Below are 19780 nucleotides of genomic sequence, written 5' to 3' on the forward strand. Positions count from 1 at the left end.
CAATCCCCCATGGATACCAAGGGATGACTCTAACTCTAAAGCCACTCTTTAAAACTACTTCCAGAAGCATTTAAATCACGTAATTCTCTAGTTTTCTTCAATCCACTTACCAAATGGTATAAAAGTAAGATATACATGCCCGGCGCAGCCTTAACGACCGCGGAAGTGATTACTATGTGCATCATCCCTACCACCATCACCCTCCCCATCCTGTCCCTGCTCACCCCAGGGAAAGGGAGAGCCTGGAGTAGTGCACCAAGGCCCAGCGACCTCTGATCACCATTTGTCTGGGCCTTCCTGCCCCTCCTTGCAAAGGTGCGGGAAGACACCCAGTGATCAAGCACAGGAAGGGAAGAACCCTGTCTGGCCCCATCCCATCTGCATGTGCCAGAGAGCTTCAGGTTCAAGTCAAGAAGTCCTCAGCTCTGAGCCAGCGACTTGCAAAGAGGTCAACTGGCAGCATTTCCTACCCACCTTGAACAACACTGACGAGGCAGTCAGAGCAGAAAGCCAATTTGTCTCGATCATGTAACACCAGCCTCCTCTAATGCTGAGCCAGGGTGAAGCCCACACCTGCACACACCCCGAATCTCCCATTTTGAATCTCCCTCCACCCCCTCCACTGCCCCAGAGGAGACACTCTGGATTCCTTCGTGTCCCTCACCCCGCAGCCAGTCCATCAGAAATCCCTATCTTTAGCTCCCAAGATATGTCTTGAATTCTTCCACTTCTCTCCATCTCTACCGCCTCCCTATGGTCCAGCCACTTCAGCTCCTGCCCAAACCACTGCTGTGCATGCGTGTTTCTTCCTTTGGCTCCCCACATCCCGTCTCCACATAAGTCTCATCACGCTTCTCCCCTGTTTAAAGCCCTTCAGTGGTGCCCCATTGCCTTTAGAATAAACCTCTCTCCTCTCCATGGCCCACAACCCCGTCATCATGGTTGTCTTGCCTGCCTTCCATCCTTCATTTCATGCCATCTCTGGGCTGTAACCACCTAAGCCTCCTTTCTGGCCTTGGGACTTTGCACTGGTTTTTTTTTCCTCTGCCTTAAGTGTCCTTCCTCTGGCTCTATGGAAGGCTGCCTTCTTAATATTCTTCAACTTAAAGCTCACTCATCACTTCTCAAAAGGGCTTTGGCTGACCACCCTATCTCCTGACCCCCATGTACGATCATGTTACCTCCAGTCTTATCACAAACCGAAATTCTTCCATGAAAGTATTCTTTTTCTTTATTGTCTATCTTCCCTCATTACAATGAAAATTCCTTGAGATTACATTATTCATTGCTGTTACTTCAGCATCTAGATCTCAGCCTGGCCCATAGTAGATGCTTAATAAATATTGGTTGAGTACATGTAAGAACATACATTTATTCACTCGCTCAACCAACAAGCATCCTATCCTCCACCATTTGGCCCAATGCCTTCTACACAGTAGGCAAAGATACTTTTAAGGCTTATTCCCTCCCCTTGAGAAGTCCATATCTTGGATGTGTACCAACATAACCACAATAAAAAGTAATAGTAATAAATGCCTAAATGCCATATGAGTGACGTACGTGGGCCACCATGTGTGTGCAGATGAGCTAGACATCATTTCAAACTGAGGTCATCTAGAAAGACTTCAAGGAGAAGCTAGAGTTTGAGTTGGGTCGGATTTGGAATTGGCAGAGATAAGACGGAAGTGGGGACTTTGGAGAAAGCAAAAGTCAAAAGGGAAGGCAGCCCCAAAATGGAAAAGTGCAAGGCAAGTTGGGGAGGACATGTGAAGAGGTCATCTGGGCTGGTTCAGGAGGTCATTAGGGTACACAGGGAGGAAGAAAGTCAGAATGAGAATTGGAAGCACCCCCATGAGCAAGCTAAGGCAGTTTGATCCTCAGAGACAAAAAGCAAACTTTCCCCACAGTTCACACTGGTGAATCTGCAAGCCAGAGACTTATCACCGGTATCTGAGCTTGATCTTGTGTGCGTAAACACTTATGTGTGGTAGGAGCAAATGTACTTCATGTAATGGATTACAAAGCGACTGGCTCTAAATAAAATCTCTAATAGATTCAACTGATGTTGAATATTCTTACTCTTCTTCATTTTTCACATCCACCAAATATTTTAGCAAATGATGTGTTGTCCTTACAGTTGAAAAACCTTCAGGAAGTCACAAAGTTTCATTGCTCAACTTTAATTTCTCATACCTGATGTGTTAAGTCGGGTCAATTCATAGACTATATGAATTTTTCTAGTATCCAAGATCCTTTATGGAGATAAACCTTAGTGATAGGAGGCTTTTATTTTGTATATAATTTTACTTCTAACAATTGTATTTTCCATTAAATACCCAAAGGCTTAAAAGTAAATTTTTTTCCTACCCTGAAATTTATTTTTCTCAACAGAAAACCTTATGAGGTTGTTACATTTGGGGGTTTAATTTTAATTAAAATTGCCATATTTCCTTGTATAATTTCCCTCCTTTTCTTCAAACCTTCAGAAGTATCACAGATGGTGATTCAAAGACCCTATGAACCCAAAAGTTGAATGGAAATTATTAACATCAATATTAACCCACCACATTTCAAGGGACACTGAATACTATTCAATAAAATCAGATTAGATCTATCAGTGGATATCAATAGCTCTATTAGATCTACTGGGCCAAAACTATTGCTATTCAAATATTTTTGCTTTATTTTTATTTCTAAAAAAGTTCACCCTACATTTATGTGTGTGTGTATTTGTGTATCCATATGTGTGTGGGTATAAAACTTCCTACCTTTTTTAATGTGTGACCACATTCCTTTTATTAATTGATTTTCATAACAGAGTTGTGAAGGGGACAAGGCAGGTGAGATTAGCCTCATTTTGGGGTGGGAGGGATTATAAAGACCAGCAAGGAGGTCTGAGGGATGCAGGGAGCATCAGTGCCCAAAGGAGGCACTGCTGAACCTTTCCCCGGTGCCGAGTCTACGTGAGAAAGACAGAGAGAGAGAGAGAGGGAAGCTGTGCATGTGATTATTCCATTAATTGCATCTGCATCCGGAAAGCCAGCCGATCAGTAGCCTTCCACGGGCTTTCCATGCCAACCGTTACCCCAAACATCGCCATTGATTATGAAAACACGACAGAAACCAGGTTTATTTCCTGTCCACTCACTGCCCCCAAAACAAACAATAAAAAAGTCGAATAAAATAAACAGAAGAACCTACTGGATAATCAAAAGAAGGTCAATGCTGCCAGAGTTTGTTACGTAATATATTTTAAAATCCTCCCCTGGGTTTAACTATGATTCCTACCACACCCTTGGAGGGCCTCAGCTGCTCCTGTTGACCCCAGTGCCCTGGCAACAAGAGAGGGAAAGAATCATCCTTTGCTTTTCTTCGTGCTGAAAATTAGATGTGAGCAGTAATAGGGGAGATGTGGGAAGCAAAATGGTAACTGGATTACTTAGAGCTGGACATGGTTACTACTAGCCCAGAGGTTCTCACAGTGTGGTTCTGGACCAGCAGCATCGGCACGCCCTGGGAAACTGTTAGAGATGTAGATTCTCGGGCTCTGCTCCTGACCTACTGAATCAGAAACTCTGGGGGTAGGGCACAGCCGTCGGGTGACTGTGAGGCACAGTGAAGTTTGGGGACCACAGCCGTAGGCCACAATTGTGTCACTGGCAGTGCCCTCACCTCTGCAAGTGAGGGATTCAGTCTTGCTCAACTTGCTCACAGTGCCAGTACCTCCTGGCCTTCTCTGCCCATCCTCCCCCACCTCCCACTCCTGGGTGCCAAGTTCCTGTCTGTCCACTGTGGCTCTACGCAAAGGTGGCCACCATCCGGCGGGGCCTGAGTCTCTGATCCCTTTCATCACATTCACAACTTCCTGGAAGACAATGGGAGAGGCTGGCAAGAGGAGGAATAAGGAGCGGAATTCTGCCCCCTGGTGTCAAAAGTGTACAGGGTGTAAAATCCTGGAAGCAAGGGGGAGATGTGTGGCTCCTGGCAGATTGCTGTGTGGGAGTCTGGGTGACTGAGAGCCCAATCCTGGCCTCAAGGGATTGTGCTTAACCTCCCTTAGCCCTTGTTTGCTCATCTGCCAATCAGGAATTGTGTGAGAACTACCTGAGATCATGCGCTCCAAGGGGCTGGCTCGCTTGTCGGCCACAGACAAATGGTGATTATTATTATCACAATGACAAGAAAGGGCAATGGAGAGGACTGTTCCTGGCAGGAAGTACTGGTGACAACAGGAGATACATGAGAGAGGCCACACCATGGTGGTCAGGGAACGCCAGGCTAAGGAGCTAGGTAGCTCCAGTGGACATCGGGGTGCCTAAGGTGAGCATCACCACCTGGGGTCCTTGCTAATATACTGATTCTGTACCAGTAGCTCTGTGGAGAGGACTGAGATTCTGCATTTCTAACAAGTCCCCAGGTGACACCCAAGCTGCTATGCCACCCTGTGAGCGGCAAGGGCATGGATTGTTCTTGGGCAAATGAACTGCAAGTCCCCTGGGAACATTGACTACTAGTGAATTCCCTACTCTGCCCTAAAGTTTGCCAGGTTTGCACAACTCGGTTCCTATCAGCAACCTAGAGATCTTCCCCTCAGCCTGCTGAGACTTCCTTCAGCTGGAGTCTGACGGGCAAACAGGAACTTTGAGCCCCGGCAGCTGGGTCAGAAGCAAGAATGAATCCAGAGTGCTGTTTGCCAGGGCTCCTCCATCACTGCCCACACTGTGCCCACCTCCCACACAAAGACACACACCAGAAGGTGCAGTGTTCTGAAAACGCCACCAAGAGCCCCTAGAATTGATGTCACCTGGCATAAGTATCACCCTTTGAGCATTCCGAAGCAGAACCCAAATTCCTGTTGTTACCCACCCCCTTTCTCTCTCTCTCCCTCTTTCCTTCTTCCTGCAGCAACAGTCCTGTGAACATTATCACAGGGGCCTCTTAAAGCAATGGCCAACACATATATCTTTGCTCAGAGAACTAAACAATGTGAAAACTGTACAGTTTGTTAATAAACAATGTGAAAACTGGACACTGTACAGTATGCATTTCAGAAGAGCTTTTCTGCCCTGTGAGAACTATGATACATAAAGATCCCTTCAACTTCTTCATTTAAATCTTTCTTGTTCTCCTCCTTAGCCAGAAGATATTGGACAAGCACCAATAGTAAATGCCCCAGAAGGTGGAAAGGTTGACTTGGAAGCCTTCAGCCATTTTACAAAAATCATCACACCAGCAATTACAAGAGTGGTGGACTTTGCCAAAAAGTTGCCTATGTTTTGTGAGGTGAGGAAATTGTTTTTCCTTCTGCATTACTTTTCATTTTAGTTCCATCAATTTCCAGGAATACTGAGTATCATTTATAATTTAATATTAATTAGGAGGGACTTAGTCATATGAAAGCAATATCAGTACAAAATGAAAATGCACCCTGTTTCCTTTTTATGTCCCCACATTCTCTGTTCAGTCACCATTCATTAGCTTGTCCATGAGGGGTCAATGAAGATCCTATCCACCCACCCACTCCAGGCACAAGGAAGTATGATAACAATCCTTCCGTTCATTCAGCACCTATGATGTCCCAGTTACCATGCTTAAGTTTGCCCACATTGAATCCAGTCCTTATAACAGATCTGCAGGATAGCTCTGATTAGCCCCATTTTACAATTGGGGAAAATTAAGATCAAAGAGATTAAGTTAACTTATCCAAACGTGGGCCATAGTTTGAGTCTAAGTCTATATTCTTTCCACTACTTATTCCAGCAAGATGGCTATGCGATTGTTTCTTAATCCTCAAGAATAAGTTAAATGTTGCTCACAGAGCAAGGATCATAATATCTCCTTAAATCTTCCCTCTTTTCATATATGCTCGCCTTGTCTTGCCCCACCTCCAAGGCATCCTGAAGAGCTCCCCCGCAAGGGCTCGCTCGCACTTTCCCTTTGAGACACTAACCTTAGCAGTCCTATTGTGTGGTAGCTGAGAGCGTGGGCTCTGTAGCCAGCTGCATGGGCAAGAATCCTAGATACGTTATTAAATGCCTTCAAACCTTGGTTATTTCATCTTTAAAATGGGAATCATAATAGTATCTACTTCTTAGAGCTGTTGGAATTTTTAAATGGGACAATATATGTAAAGTGCTGAGACAGTGCCTGGGTCATAAGTAGTCCGCAAATGTTAGCTGTTAATACTGCTGTTACATTACCATCCTGCCTCTACCTTCCTTTTTTTTGAATCAAGTAGGGTTGATTTCTGTGGGTATGTTTTCTGGAGAATTTTTCCCTTTGAAAAACCCCACCGGGTGCCAATCTATTGTTCTTCACAGTTCCAAGGAGCCCAGAAAGATAGCAAATAGAGAGGGCCACATCCTGCTGTGAGCCTCTTACATAAGCTACCCAAGGGAGGAGTGAATCTAGTCTCACTAGAAAGAAACTGAGTCTCCTCACCTGTAATGATTCCGTCCAGCCTTGGCTTCCAGCTCACTTGTGTCCTTGAGTTTGCAATACTGCGAGCCCAGCTAGAGTCTGAGAGACCTCAGACACTGATGGGGACACTTCTCATTGCCTAGTTCTGAGCCTCTGCAGAAGCCAGACCCAGAAGGACAGAGCAGTGGGCTTCAGGACACAGGTATCTGACCCCCAGACAGAGCTGAGAGAGAGGGGATGCCTCCCTCTTACCCCGGCTTCCGTGTGGTGAGGGCCGGGCTTCCTGATGTGCTGGCCCAGCAGCCCTGCAGTAGGAACCACGTCATATCCCACCCCCAGGGGAACCCATAAGTCCTGGAGAAGGAACTTTGACCTCTGTATTTGGTGTGGAGCTTTCCATGCCTCTTACCATCTTTTTTTTTTAATTAACATTTATTAAAGTTTTGGAGGCTATTTCAAAAAAATACCTATTTATTGGAGATTTATAAAGCATAATAATGGTAATGATTCATGATAACACCACTAAGAGATAAACTGCTGACATTTTGGAGCCTATTGCAGTCTTTTTTCAAATACATGTGTGTATACACACTCATATATATACACACATACATATATATGAAATATATTAATATAATTTATACCATAATGTTCTTTCTATTTATAAAACTGCCTTTTTAACTTTTTATTAAAGAGTAAGGAGTACATATCATAAGGGTGTAACTCAATGACTTTTCACAGACTTAACACATCCACGTATTCAGCACCAAGAAACAGAAACAGAACGTTATCAGCACCCTGTTGTACTTAGCTTTTTACCCTCAACTGTAGAACACATCATTTAAGTATTCTTTCACAAAATAATTTTTGATGACCTCATAGTATTCCAAAGAATAGATCTATCATAATTTAGGCTGTCTGTTTTTACTGGATCTTTAATTCATTTCCAATTTTTCACTAATATAAATATTCTGCAGTGAACATTCTGGTGCCTATGCCCTGCTCACAACACTGACTATTTCCTAAAGGCAAATTCTAAAAGTAGAATTTAAGAACCAAGGTATAGATGCCTTTTAAGGCATTCGATATGTGTTGCTGAAAGGCCCTCAAGGAGGGTATACACTCTCATGTCTGCACCAAGACTGCTTGTTTCCTCTCATTCTTGTCAACTCTAGGTACCATCTTTCTTTTTTGTTCATTGGGTTGAGTCTTTTCCTGGACCTCTCTTGGCTTTCTTTCTCCAGGCTGTGCCCCTCATCCCCTAGTCCTTGATGTCCAAAAAGGAATTGTATTGAGTTTGCTACCCCTACAACTTGAGCTAGCCTGCCAGTCATGTGTTCCCCTTTGAATACCCACCAAAAATGTCTTTTAAAAAATGTAGGGGCCAGCCCCGTGGCCCGTTGGTTAAGTGCAGCGTGTTCCACTTCACTAGCCCAGGTTTAGTTTCCAGGCTCAAACCTACACCACTCATCAGCAGCCATGCTGTGGCAGCAATCCACATACAAAACAGAGGAAGATTGGCACAGATGTTAGCTTAAGGCCAATTTTCTTCAGCACAAAAAAAGTAAAGCTCATGTAAGCCAACCCCTGAGAGAGATTTCAGTTAAAGACAGAGAGAAAAGAATCCATCTGCACCACCAGTAACACACACACCATGCACTTATGTCCATGGCAGGGATGAGGGGTCAACACGGAATTTTCAAGCATGGGTTGTATCAAGCTTCTCCAAGTGTCCCTCAGAAGTTTAAGACTGCTTCAAAGTCAAGCTTCCATCTCTCTTTCAACCTTGATATTTTGTAGTCTCTAAACTGCAAAAAAAGAAAAAAAAAGCAGGGGGGAGCTACTTTGTCAACTTAAAAAGCAAATTTGCCTGTTATTTTATCCTCATAATGAGTTTATTCAGGAAGAGCCAAAAGAATTACAATTCAGGATGTGCGTGCTAGAGAGAAAAAGGGGGAGTAGGAGTGGGGCCTTTCTAAAGGAAAGTCCAATGGGAGAAAGTAACAGTTTAGGGCAGCGATGGCTTATTGGCTGAGCTGCAGCATTTCTCACTGGCTGGGCTATTGTCCGGTGGGGTGAGAAATCTTCCTTCAATAGTAAAGTAGTTTTACTCCCTGTACAAGATGCAATCGTCCATCTCTTCCTGTTTGATGTAATTGATGATGTGTGATAGGGCTTGAGAGCTTGAGAGCTCCCCCTACAGGCCTTCCTAATTCCACTTTAGTTAAGGTTTCTTTTATCAATTTCCACAACTTTTATAGCAGAGATGCGTATGTTTCTGGTGTTTTTTGCTTCCTGAGGACCTTTGCCTTTCATCGGCCCTTTGGAACCCCAAAGAGGGAAATGAACTGTGTAGGCCCCTGAGCTACCTGTGAAGTGGGTGGAGATCCCTGGTGGTCTCAACAGCCAGAGGTTTCTTGCCAGAGGCAGTTTGATGCATCTGCCGTTCAAATTGTGCTCACGGTATTTTCTGCTAAGATCCATGCCAACGCACCAGACAAGGTTGGTGGACATCTAGAGCTTCAAACCATCTAAAATCATCGCAGGAAGAGCTGCCAAAAACACACATAAGGACCACTTATAGAGTGCGGGGTACTGTCATCTTTGCCAATCAACCTGAGTCTTGTTCTCCTAAGGAGACAGGAAGAGACTGTGGGAGGAACCCTGCATCTCTGCCTGTCATGCCTTTCTTCGAGCATTCTCACAATGAAAGAATTTTGGCAGGTGACTAAGAGTTTATTTGCTCACGTGTTGAAACAAATCTCGCCAGGATCCTACAAACCTGTCTTAAAGGAAAAGGCATCTGGCCTAGTTTTTAAACTGTTGGTGATCCTTGACAAATACTTATTCAACTTGAATTTAAATTTGAACTGATCAACAGTTAGGAAGTTTTAAAAAGAAAACTTCTACTTCACCTATAATCAGACGTGGCCACAAAGATGGGCCTGCCCAAGTTTGCATACTTTGTTACAGATAAAAATAATAATAAATGGTTTGATGTGGTTAGAAATTTCTCTTTGCTATTCCATGCCTGTGGTGCTCAAGAGTGGGGTCCCCAACTAGCAGCATGTGCATCACCTGGGATCTTGGAGAAATGCAGAAACTCAAAGGGTGGGGCCAGCAATGTGTGTTTAACAAGCCCTCAGGTGATCCTGATGGGGCTGAAGTCAGAACCACTGTCCTAGGCATTAAAGCCAGCCTCTGCCCACTTCAGCCAATTCTCCATCTTCCCTGTGGAGGATCCATCCAAGCTTGGGTTTCCTATTTCCTACCATACTCTCAGGTCAGGAATCCAAGCATGTAATTGAGGAGTACAAATTAGAACCTAAATAAATCAAATCAAGGTCATTTTTTTTTCAATGAGTGTGTCAATGAAAATAATCCATAACCAACTATAAATGAAAATTTGGGTAAGTTTATTCTGAGCCAAAATGTGAGGACCATAGCCCGGGGCCTGCCTTCCTGAAGGAAAGAAGGGCACCAAAGAACTGGGGTGTACAGAGTGGTTATATACTCTCAAAGAGGATGTTTCACATATGATTGAAATGTCCCTTTTACAGTAGTCACAAAACTGCTCTGTCAGCACAGCGATTGATGGACAGAGAAGGTAGTAGGTCGGCTGTCTGGGTAGACACAGCAGGGTGGCAGATCTGTTGTCTCAAGCTGAGTGGTCTCAGGTGAGTGCAGCAATCAGTTCCTAGACTAGGGAGAGATGCTTATCCTTAAGGAAATGCCAATGTAGGGGGAAGTTGCACCTTTATCTTAAGGGCATTTGTTCTTGTCTGTGGGACATAGCAAAGGCTTAAGCAGATATACAATGCATGCTCAATGGCCATGTCAGGCCCTTTTGGGAAAAACAAAGTCAGGCCGAATTAGGTTTACACCAAATGGCTTCCTCGTATACTCCAATATATCCTATTGCTTGCCATTTCTATTTGTCAAGTGGAAGGAGAGAATTCACATGTACAGATTGCAGAACCAAATATGAAGTGACTTTTATTCTGTAGAAAAAGCTAAGCAATTTCAAATTAAATGGTAAGGTGCCTAGGTCGAGTTGGTGAAAAATATTAAAGACCCAGTATTTTAAATGTTATTCAGTAATATTTCTTTCGGTTTTGTATAATAACCTAAATTGAACCAGTCGACTGTTGCCGACAGTAATTCCCAAAAAGAATTTGTACCCGCTTTAATGAAGAGAGGGAAATTATGTGTAATTTACATCTTCATTGTTTATGGAAACTTAGTCACATCCAAAGTACTTCAAAAGGGTGTATTCTCTTCTTCTCTTGGCTTCCGATTCTAACAGATCTGGCTTCACATCCTAGCCTCACCCACAAAACATTCATGTGACCCCCAAGCATGTTACTCAAACTCTCAGTGCCTGGATTTCCACATCTGTAAATAAAACTGGAATTAGAATATTTACCTCACTGCATTGCTGTGAAGATTAAATAAGATGACGCACGTAAATCGTAGCATGATGCCCAATGCATCAAAAACACCCATTAGCTAATAGCCTTTCAAACTATTTTGATAATGGCATTTAATTAAACATTCTTCCCCTCCAGAAAATAAAACTCTGATTTTTTTATTATTTTGCTTAGGAAAGTTCTCTTTTTTAAGTTTATTATTAATGTTATCACAAATCCTAATAAACAGGGCAACCGAATGAGCTTAAAATGAGATTACACCACCAGCAGAAAGATCCAGTGTGTGGAGTCATTCTGCTGCCTGAGGTACTGAGAAGAACAAAACCCTAGGAGCCAGGAGGTCTGAATTCTCATCTCTCATCTCTGCCCCTAACTCACAGGGTGAGCTTGGCAAAGCTTTTGCATCCCAGGGCCTCATGGGTAACATGCGTCTGTAAGCTACCTTCTAGCTCTGTGCTTTTTAAGAGACTCAAGGAGCAAAGTTGCTTCAAAAAACAAAGAGAAGCACAGTTGCCAGCTAAACAGTATAGTTAGCTGTTGTCTATTAGAGCTACAAGACAAAAATGTTGGTAAGTTTAACATAAACCCTGCTCTCAAGCAGTTACCAGTTGGGTTATAATGCAAAGCCCTGAGTAAGGGATTATCAGTTTCACAAGTGACTGTAATACCAGTTGGAGCTCTATGTCTATCATGAAAGAAATGCAAACTACTGGGATTAAAGTTGGTGAAAATTAGACCAACATGGAGTATGAGAAATGGTTGTTGAAAGTCTGCAGCCAGGTAGGAAGGGAAAGCCACAGGCTGGAAGAGCGCCGGACTAGTGTCAATCACAGGATGTTGTTCCTGTTGCCGCTAAGATGCCGAGTGTTGTTCCTGCCTGCCATGTGTCCGCTTGTTCTCTGCTGATGTGGGCTGGTTCTTTTCAGCTGCCATGTGAAGACCAGATCATCCTCCTCAAAGGCTGCTGCATGGAAATCATGTCTCTTCGCGCGGCTGTGCGCTACGACCCAGAAAGTGAGACTTTAACCCTGAATGGGGAAATGGCAGTGACACGGGGCCAGCTGAAAAATGGGGGTCTAGGGGTGGTGTCGGATGCCATCTTTGACCTGGGCATGTCGCTGTCTTCTTTCAACCTGGATGACACTGAAGTAGCTCTCCTTCAGGCTGTCCTGCTGATGTCTTCAGGTGAGTATGCCCAGACTCATTACTAGGCATCTGGTGCTGATTCAAATCACTTGATGAGTTTTCAGTGCCCATTTAGCTTCAAAATCACAGCTCACTCTCCTTCAGCGAGGAATTCTGGGTTTGCCAGTGGACTGGGAACTGAAGGATTGTGTCAGATGTCTGATGCTTTTTGCAGTCTCCCAGAGTAGTGGGAAGGAACCAACAGAGCTATCTTACAGATTATATGGAATGATCCACCTTCAATGGGCCTACCCAGTCTCCTCATGATAGTTAGCCAACCCTACTCCCTTTTGGTTTTCTGGATATGGGTATGAGGGACCACACCATTCTTTATTAAGTTCTGTGTGAGGAAACCATGAGTGAGAGCTAGAATTTCTTCATAGCTTGGCTACAACTTAAGTTTCAATTATTTATTGCTTTAGCATATCACCCCACATCCAAAATGGCTAGGTTTGGGGCTGAGACATCAAACAAGGCTCTAGGCCTTTCTCCATGCAGCCTCTCCTCTAGCAGGGCTTCAGTGTCCTTTAAAATAAAGAAATTGAACTAAATACATGGGAATTACATTCCTGGAGGGGGGATTCAAGGCAATTTTTTAGCTGCTCTGAGTCTCCAACGCCTCCTCAGTATTATCTTCTAAGCCCTATTGTTTTGTTTGGCATTTCTGTTACAGAATATCTTAGGCCTTTTCTTCAAAGACTTTTCCAGAAACTACTACTGCTAAGACCCTTGGTCCTGCAGTGATAAGCAGAGAGCTAAACTGAAAATGATCCAAAAGACATATCTTTGAGAAATTTTGTCTTAAGGAGTTAAAGACAGTCTTTAACCTTTAAAATGTTTATTCATAAACATGTTTAGTACAACTTAGCATCATCAAAATGTCCATTCATCTTCTCTATATCATTTATATGACCACCTTGTCTTTATCTCTCTCTCATCAAAGGGCAGAGTTTTGACAAATTCAGATTATTTTTTCCCTTTGAAGGAATACATCCAGAGCAATATTATGTTCATTTTCTGTTTGGATCAAAAGTTAAAGGCTCCTGTGGAGAATTCTTCTGGCACACTCAAAGAAAGAGAGAAGACAGGAAAGAGGAAGAGAGAGGGAGTGAATAGAGCAGAATTGTCAAAAATTAAGGAAACCACAAAATAAAAATGCACAAATTGCACTTTGAGCCAAATAAGGAGTCCAAAAGCCCATAGATTTTTGTTTAGACTCAGAAGGATGGATTGAGACATCAGCCCTGATCCTTCCTTTCAGATTAAGCAGAACTCTAGATTTTTGCTAATACACATACTTCACTAACTGGACACTTGGAGTGTGAATTTATTTGATCAGAGCTACAAAGAGCACCCTCAGGAGAACTGGGCAGGGGGATGGTAGGACTTCCTGGAGCTAAATGAGGAATTCATCCAGGTTTATAAATTACTTTTGTAACCTAGTGTTTGCAGCCTGGATGTTCCACAGTCATCCAGCCTTCTCGTGACACCCCTTTATCATTTCTCGAAACTGCCTTGAGTCGCCTCCCAAATATTGTGGGAACCAGTGGTCCTCCCAAGACTTGGGAAGATTTCCCAGACACCATCACGGTCTCCCCTTACTCCTGCTTCCCACTGTGACTCTTCTCTTCTCTGCACAGGGTGACTCTAGCATGGCTCACGTCCTCTTTTCTTTTCATTGTAATTCCCAAGGCACCACGAACACAAGGCTGCCACACGTAGTAATTTTACTGAAGGTGTAGAGGAAGGGAAGGAGTGTCATTACAGCCTGGCAAACAACTAAAATTGGATATTGTGCCTCTTTGTCTTCATGGGAATCTCTTAGGGTCCAACTTTCCCCCTTTGGCATCCCGGCCTCCTGAGATGTTCCTAACCTCTTTTCACATCTCCCCCATCTCTGCACGTCCATGCTTGTCCTCCCCTCTCTCCCAGGCAGCCAGCAGAAACTCAAAATCTTTCCCCTCATTATGCAGAGTATTTCAGCCCTCCAGGTAGGGCTTCTCCTTTGGTACCCTGGAGGGAGACATCACTGTTCACAGCCAAGGAGGTGATTTGTCTAAAACAGAGATGAACAAAGCATCTATTCCCTTCATATAAATGATGCCACTCCCCAGTATCTTGGTGCCTTATGCTCCAGAGTTCATGTTACATCTATGGTCATTCCTAGGATCGAGAAGTCCCCAGATCTGGCCACTTCACACTAAAAGACTTGAATTAGACAAGTCTCCTTGCTGCCTCTGACTTAACATCCATCTTCTTTCTTCCTCTCAGATCGCCCAGGGCTTGCCTGTGTTGAGAGGATAGAAAAATACCAAGATAGTTTCCTGCTGGCCTTTGAACACTATATCAATTACCGAAAACATCACGTGACACACTTTTGGCCAAAACTCCTGATGAAGGTGACAGACCTGCGGATGATTGGAGCCTGCCATGCCAGCCGCTTCCTGCACATGAAGGTGGAATGCCCCACGGAACTCTTCCCCCCGTTGTTCTTGGAAGTGTTCGAAGATTAGATTGACTGAATTCATTCTCATAATTCCCACAGCACTACTGGGTGTCATTTCATTCCATTGCCTAGCTCTTTTTTGTTTGTTCCTTTGTTGCTTTGTGTTGGGAGGGATTGTTTGGGGATAAAAGAAGGTAGTCCTTGGCATAGACATGGATGAAATTGCCCCTCAAATGCGGGTACTTGTAACTATTGCATTTTGTTCTCCAGTCCTTTGATGTGAATGCTTTGAAGGTTTTACAGTTGTGGAGGTGGGGGTGGGGACAATCATTAATTCACCAGCAACAAGCCATCACCAGCTCCCATCTGTCCCTGGTCAGAGACTCAAGCAAGCAAAATGGCACAGCAGAAGACTAAAGAAGCCTTAAAATCAACATAATGTGGTCATCTTGATCCAATCCTGCTTTTTGCAGGGCTCAAGTTAGCAGGGCACACACCACCTTTGGTTAGATGTGGGTTTTCAACTTTCTAGGGAAAGGTCTCAACAAATTTTTATCTGTTCAAGAGCATGATGTTTTCAGCAGTCTTCATTCTCTCCTAGCAGCATAACTTGGAATGTACAGGAATATTTGTTCCCAAAATATCAATTTTTATAATCGTATGATTGAATTCAAATCATACAAGGGTGTGACTCAAAGATGGGCAGGTATTTGACTGAAACCAACAAGGAAAACAATTTTCTTCAGTGAGCCCAAAGAAATTAGAAATCTTCACCAATGTCAGTGATTCAACAGTTTCCAAAAATTCACATAGTATTACCTCATAGGAGGAAGGCTTCTTTACAGCTTAGGCTCAGAGAAAAATTTCCACAGAAATCAAACCTATTTACAAAGCATCATCACTTTTCAATGACATCTGATCTGTCATCTCCCAAACTCCTGAAGTTATTTATCCTGATTGCATCTTTGCTAAGCTGACAACAGATTTCCCTACGGATCAAATCTTCTAATCAAGGAGAAAGAACAAGCTGAAATTTGAGACTTGTTCTGGAGGAATTCTAAGGAGAGATTAAGGTGGTTATATTCTGGGTTGAAGGAAATGCCGTGTTCTGAGAGCCCCCTGCATGGACTGATGGTTTGGGGATGCTTCCTTCTGGTCTTAGATCCTCAAGCTCTTTGCTCTACTCACAAATACTGTCTAGTCCCCTTTTCCCTCTGACTCTGAGGCTGGACTGTCGCTAAACAAAGACTGACCCACTCCGTCCCTCTTATATCATTGCCCTGACATATATTCAACAGTCCTGCCGCCATATACACGAACCCTCACTCACCTTCCCTGCCCAGCCCTCCTCCCCAATGGCAAACACTGGAGTAGCTTGTGCTCGGAAAATAAATGGTAACCCTTGATCCCTTCAGTGTCAGAAAATGGGCAAAGAATGTTCCCATGCAATTGAATGTATCTCATTCTTCACTGGATAGTAGTCATAAACTATTCCTTTGCTTGCCTTGTACTGCCTTATCCTGGAAATATTGGGGAAAATAAGCCATATCAGTAAGATTTACCTAAAAACAAAAGAATGAAAGTCACTGTGAAAACCAAGTGGACTAATTTTTTTTAATTGGCCCAGAAGTCAGGGTGCATAAGTTCTAGTTTGTGCTCTGTCGACTTGTAGATTTGTGACTTTGGGTCTTGGTTTTCTCACCTGGTGAATAAGTCATGAACTCTAAAATCCTTCCCATCCTTAATATTGTACTAATTTCAAGGGGGGGAGAACCTGGTTCTTTTGATTATTTCTTTCATATTCAAATTTCTAGCTTTATTAGACAAAAATTATGTCCCTCTTAACAGTTAAGAAAAGTATATTTAGTATTCATTCAAAATAAGAATTTGACGTACTAATCAACTTTAGAGAAATGCAGCATGGCCTTGGAAAAAGGAGATGAACAGCATTGGAAACAATCTGGGAGGAAAATGATATGTTTAATGCACTGAAACAATTATACTGGCTTCTGGGGAAAAGGAAAAAGAACATCACTATGGAACTTGCTAACCAGAGAAAGGAAGTAGGTGAAGAGATTAAAGTTATAAACATGAAGTTCTTGGGTAGATTACCTGCTTTGACTTTATCTACAGACAGTTTTTTTGGTTTTCTTCTCTCTAGACAGCCCTCTAGCCCGTCTCCTTAAGTCTGTGCTTTATTAACATCTCAGCTCCCTCTCTTGTTGAAGAACTACTCCTTCAAACATGACCGCTTCATCAATCACCTTCTAGTTCCAGAATAACTAAGCTTTGCGGTGTGGAGCAAGCTTTCCCTCAGAAGGGAAGGAGAGGAAGGCAAACAGGTGGGCACTGGAGGGTTCATAGACTCCTTGGGCATCAAGATGTCCCGGGAAAGTTTCCTCAATTTGTCAGAGATTCCCCAGTACATCAGACACTCCCAGATTTGAATGTATGGACAGAGCCTGTTCTTAAGGTACATTGGGATGCTTTGACAATTAACTATGATTGGGCATTGGCCAAATGGTACAGTCTATCTACAGTAATCCAGCCAGCCCCACGTAAATTTATGTTTGGTCCTCGGCTCCTTGAATGATTGCCCTAAACAGGCAAACCGCTGATCTAAAAATCTTGTTGAAGGCTGAATACTTGAAGCTGAGTAGGACATGCCTTAAAGTACTTTAGGTTGAAAGGAAAGGCTATAAGGACTCAAAGGCTCCTGACCCCAGTGGTCGAAGTGACTCGTTTCTTCTGTAACTGAGGTACGTAGTGCATCTCAAGACTCCATCTCATAAAACTTGATTAGGAGGGATTTGCTTTGGATTATTTTTTTAACTTTTTTTCTTATATTGTCTGAACTTTCAGACCAAGTGTGGACTTGATTGAAACCCCTCACAGCGGGGAGATAGCCCAGCAGAGGAGAACACACCTGTACAACTGGGATTCTTATTTATAAATCACTTAACTTTTCGAGATGAGTGGTGTGGGGTGGGGAGGGTGTCTTCATAACCCTCAAGTGTACTTTACTCTTCAATTTAGACGTGCAGTATTTCCAGAAATAGTGAAAAAAGTAAGATCTTTTCTTCTTTATGATTCTGCTCAAAACACCATGTGCCGCCTCAGAGCTTTTTCTAGTCAAATGAGCCTCAGTCCTCAATGACGCGCTTGCCGTGTTGATGCCTCAGCCCAGTGCTGTCCCCTCACCTGTGCCCCGAGTGACACCTCTTCCATTGGCAGCATGGTCATCGAGTGGACCACCAGGCTCAGCTCTGCTCCAGCAACGCCATTCTCATTGCTCTTCCGTGAACAGGTGTGCAAGCCTTGGCCCCTCCTCAATACTAACCCCCAACCCCCACAGACTCAGGCTCCACGCAACTGCTGAGCACACTCAAAGCATGTCATTGTCAGTGATACATTTTTATTCTACGGAACTCTAACCTATTCGTGTCATATTGACCTTTTGCTGCATGAGTCATAAATTATGAAATCGGTCTTATGGTTTTTTGAAATGTAGCCAGCGTTTGTAAGGCTAAACCTTTTTCATAAACTGAATTTAAGTAAATAACCAAGCCACAGTTCCTCTCCAAAAGGGGAGTGCTTACGGACATTTGAATCTCTTTGCCCTTTCCACCGGCTATGGCACCACGTTCTAAAATAAGCTTGTAATTTTTCCTGTTATTTTAATAATATGGAAATATTAGCATAGTGTTTCTTTTGATAGTGATAGACTATAATCCATATTTAAATTTTATAGAGAAGAAATTTTATTGTACTGTGATGTAGATATTTATTATCCAGGTAAGGATTTGCCCGGTGTGTATTTTTTACAATTGAAACATTTTACTTTAATCTTTAAAAAAAAAAGTACATTAAAAACACAAACAAAAAAACAGACTGGGGGGGAAAAAAAGGTTTGGCCTTATCACAGAATTTTTACTGTGCTGTATAAATGTTTGCAAATGCAAAAAGTGTGCATTTCTAGTGTGTTTCCACATTAATTAATGCCGCCTTCAAAAGCAATATCGTGCAGGTAAAACGCTGTTTGTGGCTTTCTGTTGCACAGTTGAAGCTGACCCACCTTATGCACAAGACAATCAAATGTAAATCTGTCGTCCTCAGGATGCAGATAATAGTCATGTAAATTATGGAGCACAATGTAAGACAAAAGAAGACACTCTGCTTAATTACACATGTATTGTTGACATAGAAGATACCAGGGCATGAATGAGCTGACATTATGCCACTTTTTTCTTTTGGTTCTTCCTAAATAACTTGGCATTTTTCATTTGATTATAGAGCCAAATTAGTTCTCCATGCCTTCTTCAGAGAAAACACCTTTTTCCCCCATAACATTTTCATGCCCTGTGAATCAGGAAAATACTACAGAATAGGAAAAGATTTACAGTCATCAGAAGATTTGTTTTGCAAACAGTGTTAAGTGATATTGCTAGACTGGTAATATTTTCTTTCAGCCTAAAACTCTGTTGAAATCTGTGATCAAAATGTTTTAAACTCTCTGAAAAGAAAATTTGTATATTTGGGAAAAATGGATTTTTACATAGCTTTTGTATGCAGATATTAAATTGTAATTATGAATATAGTGGGCATAGATAAACTCATAAGCTTCAATTCTAAAAAAGAAAAAAAGAAAAAGCTTATAATGGATATACTTTCCTGTCTCTTTCTTTACATATTATTATTTTCTAAATAGGAACTGAGTTGCCTGCTCTTCTCATCTCAGCTGCTTCCAAAAGGAGGGAAATGCAGATATAAGGGCATTAGTTTCATAAACATCTACTAGAATATGCAAATTTCTTGGGAGGCTGGTGTCGGGGGAAGGGAAAGAGAGAAGGAAAAGGCTGATGAAGGATTACCTCTTTGAAGGGACCACAAAGATGGGGTGAGGAGTGAAGAGTTAAGTTTTTGCAGCTCAAGGACTATAATCTTATAACGAAATGTTTCAGAGTATTATTAGTGGAATTATACTAATATAATACTAATATTGTACTAATACACTATCAACATATATCTCAATCCCCATTGCCCTGAACACATGTTGAGACTCTTTCTGTGATGAGTGACAGAAAGCTAAATCAAACTGGCTTAAGCATAAAGGGAATTTCTTGACTGTAATATCTGGAAAGTCCAAGGGTAAGGTAGCTTCAGGCATGACTGAGTCTGGGTGCTCACTCAGTATTGTCAGGAAGTGCCTCTTTTCATCTCTCTGTGTAGATTTTCCTCTGCAGAAATTTCCTTCAGGTAGACTTCATGCTCACAAAGCCTTTTATCTTATAGTGGCCCC

General features: G+C 42.6%; 1 protein-coding gene across 39 annotated transcripts in view; it reads left to right on the plus strand.

Annotated features, from left to right (window-relative positions):
- The window catches only part of THRB (thyroid hormone receptor beta), a 360916-nt gene extending 341773 nt beyond the window's left edge, over positions 1-19143 (plus strand). For 28 of the 39 annotated variants that reach the window (XM_070577457.1, XM_070577464.1, XM_070577467.1 and 25 more), the window contains 3 exons: positions 5137-5283; positions 11777-12035; positions 14307-19143. In XM_070577457.1, coding sequence (XP_070433558.1) covers positions 5137-5283; positions 11777-12035; positions 14307-14548 — 648 coding nt within the window. In that variant the 3' untranslated portion in view covers positions 14549-19143. The remainder of the gene's footprint in view (positions 1-5136; positions 5284-11776; positions 12036-14306) is intronic. The other 11 variants (XM_070577483.1, XM_070577477.1, XM_070577475.1 and 8 more) reach the window with 1 other exon arrangement.
- The last annotated feature ends 637 nt before the right edge of the window (positions 19144-19780 follow it).

This window comes from Equus przewalskii, chromosome 15 (assembly GCF_037783145.1).
Source record: "Equus przewalskii isolate Varuska chromosome 15, EquPr2, whole genome shotgun sequence".
Taxonomy (NCBI): domain Eukaryota; kingdom Metazoa; phylum Chordata; class Mammalia; order Perissodactyla; family Equidae; genus Equus; species Equus przewalskii.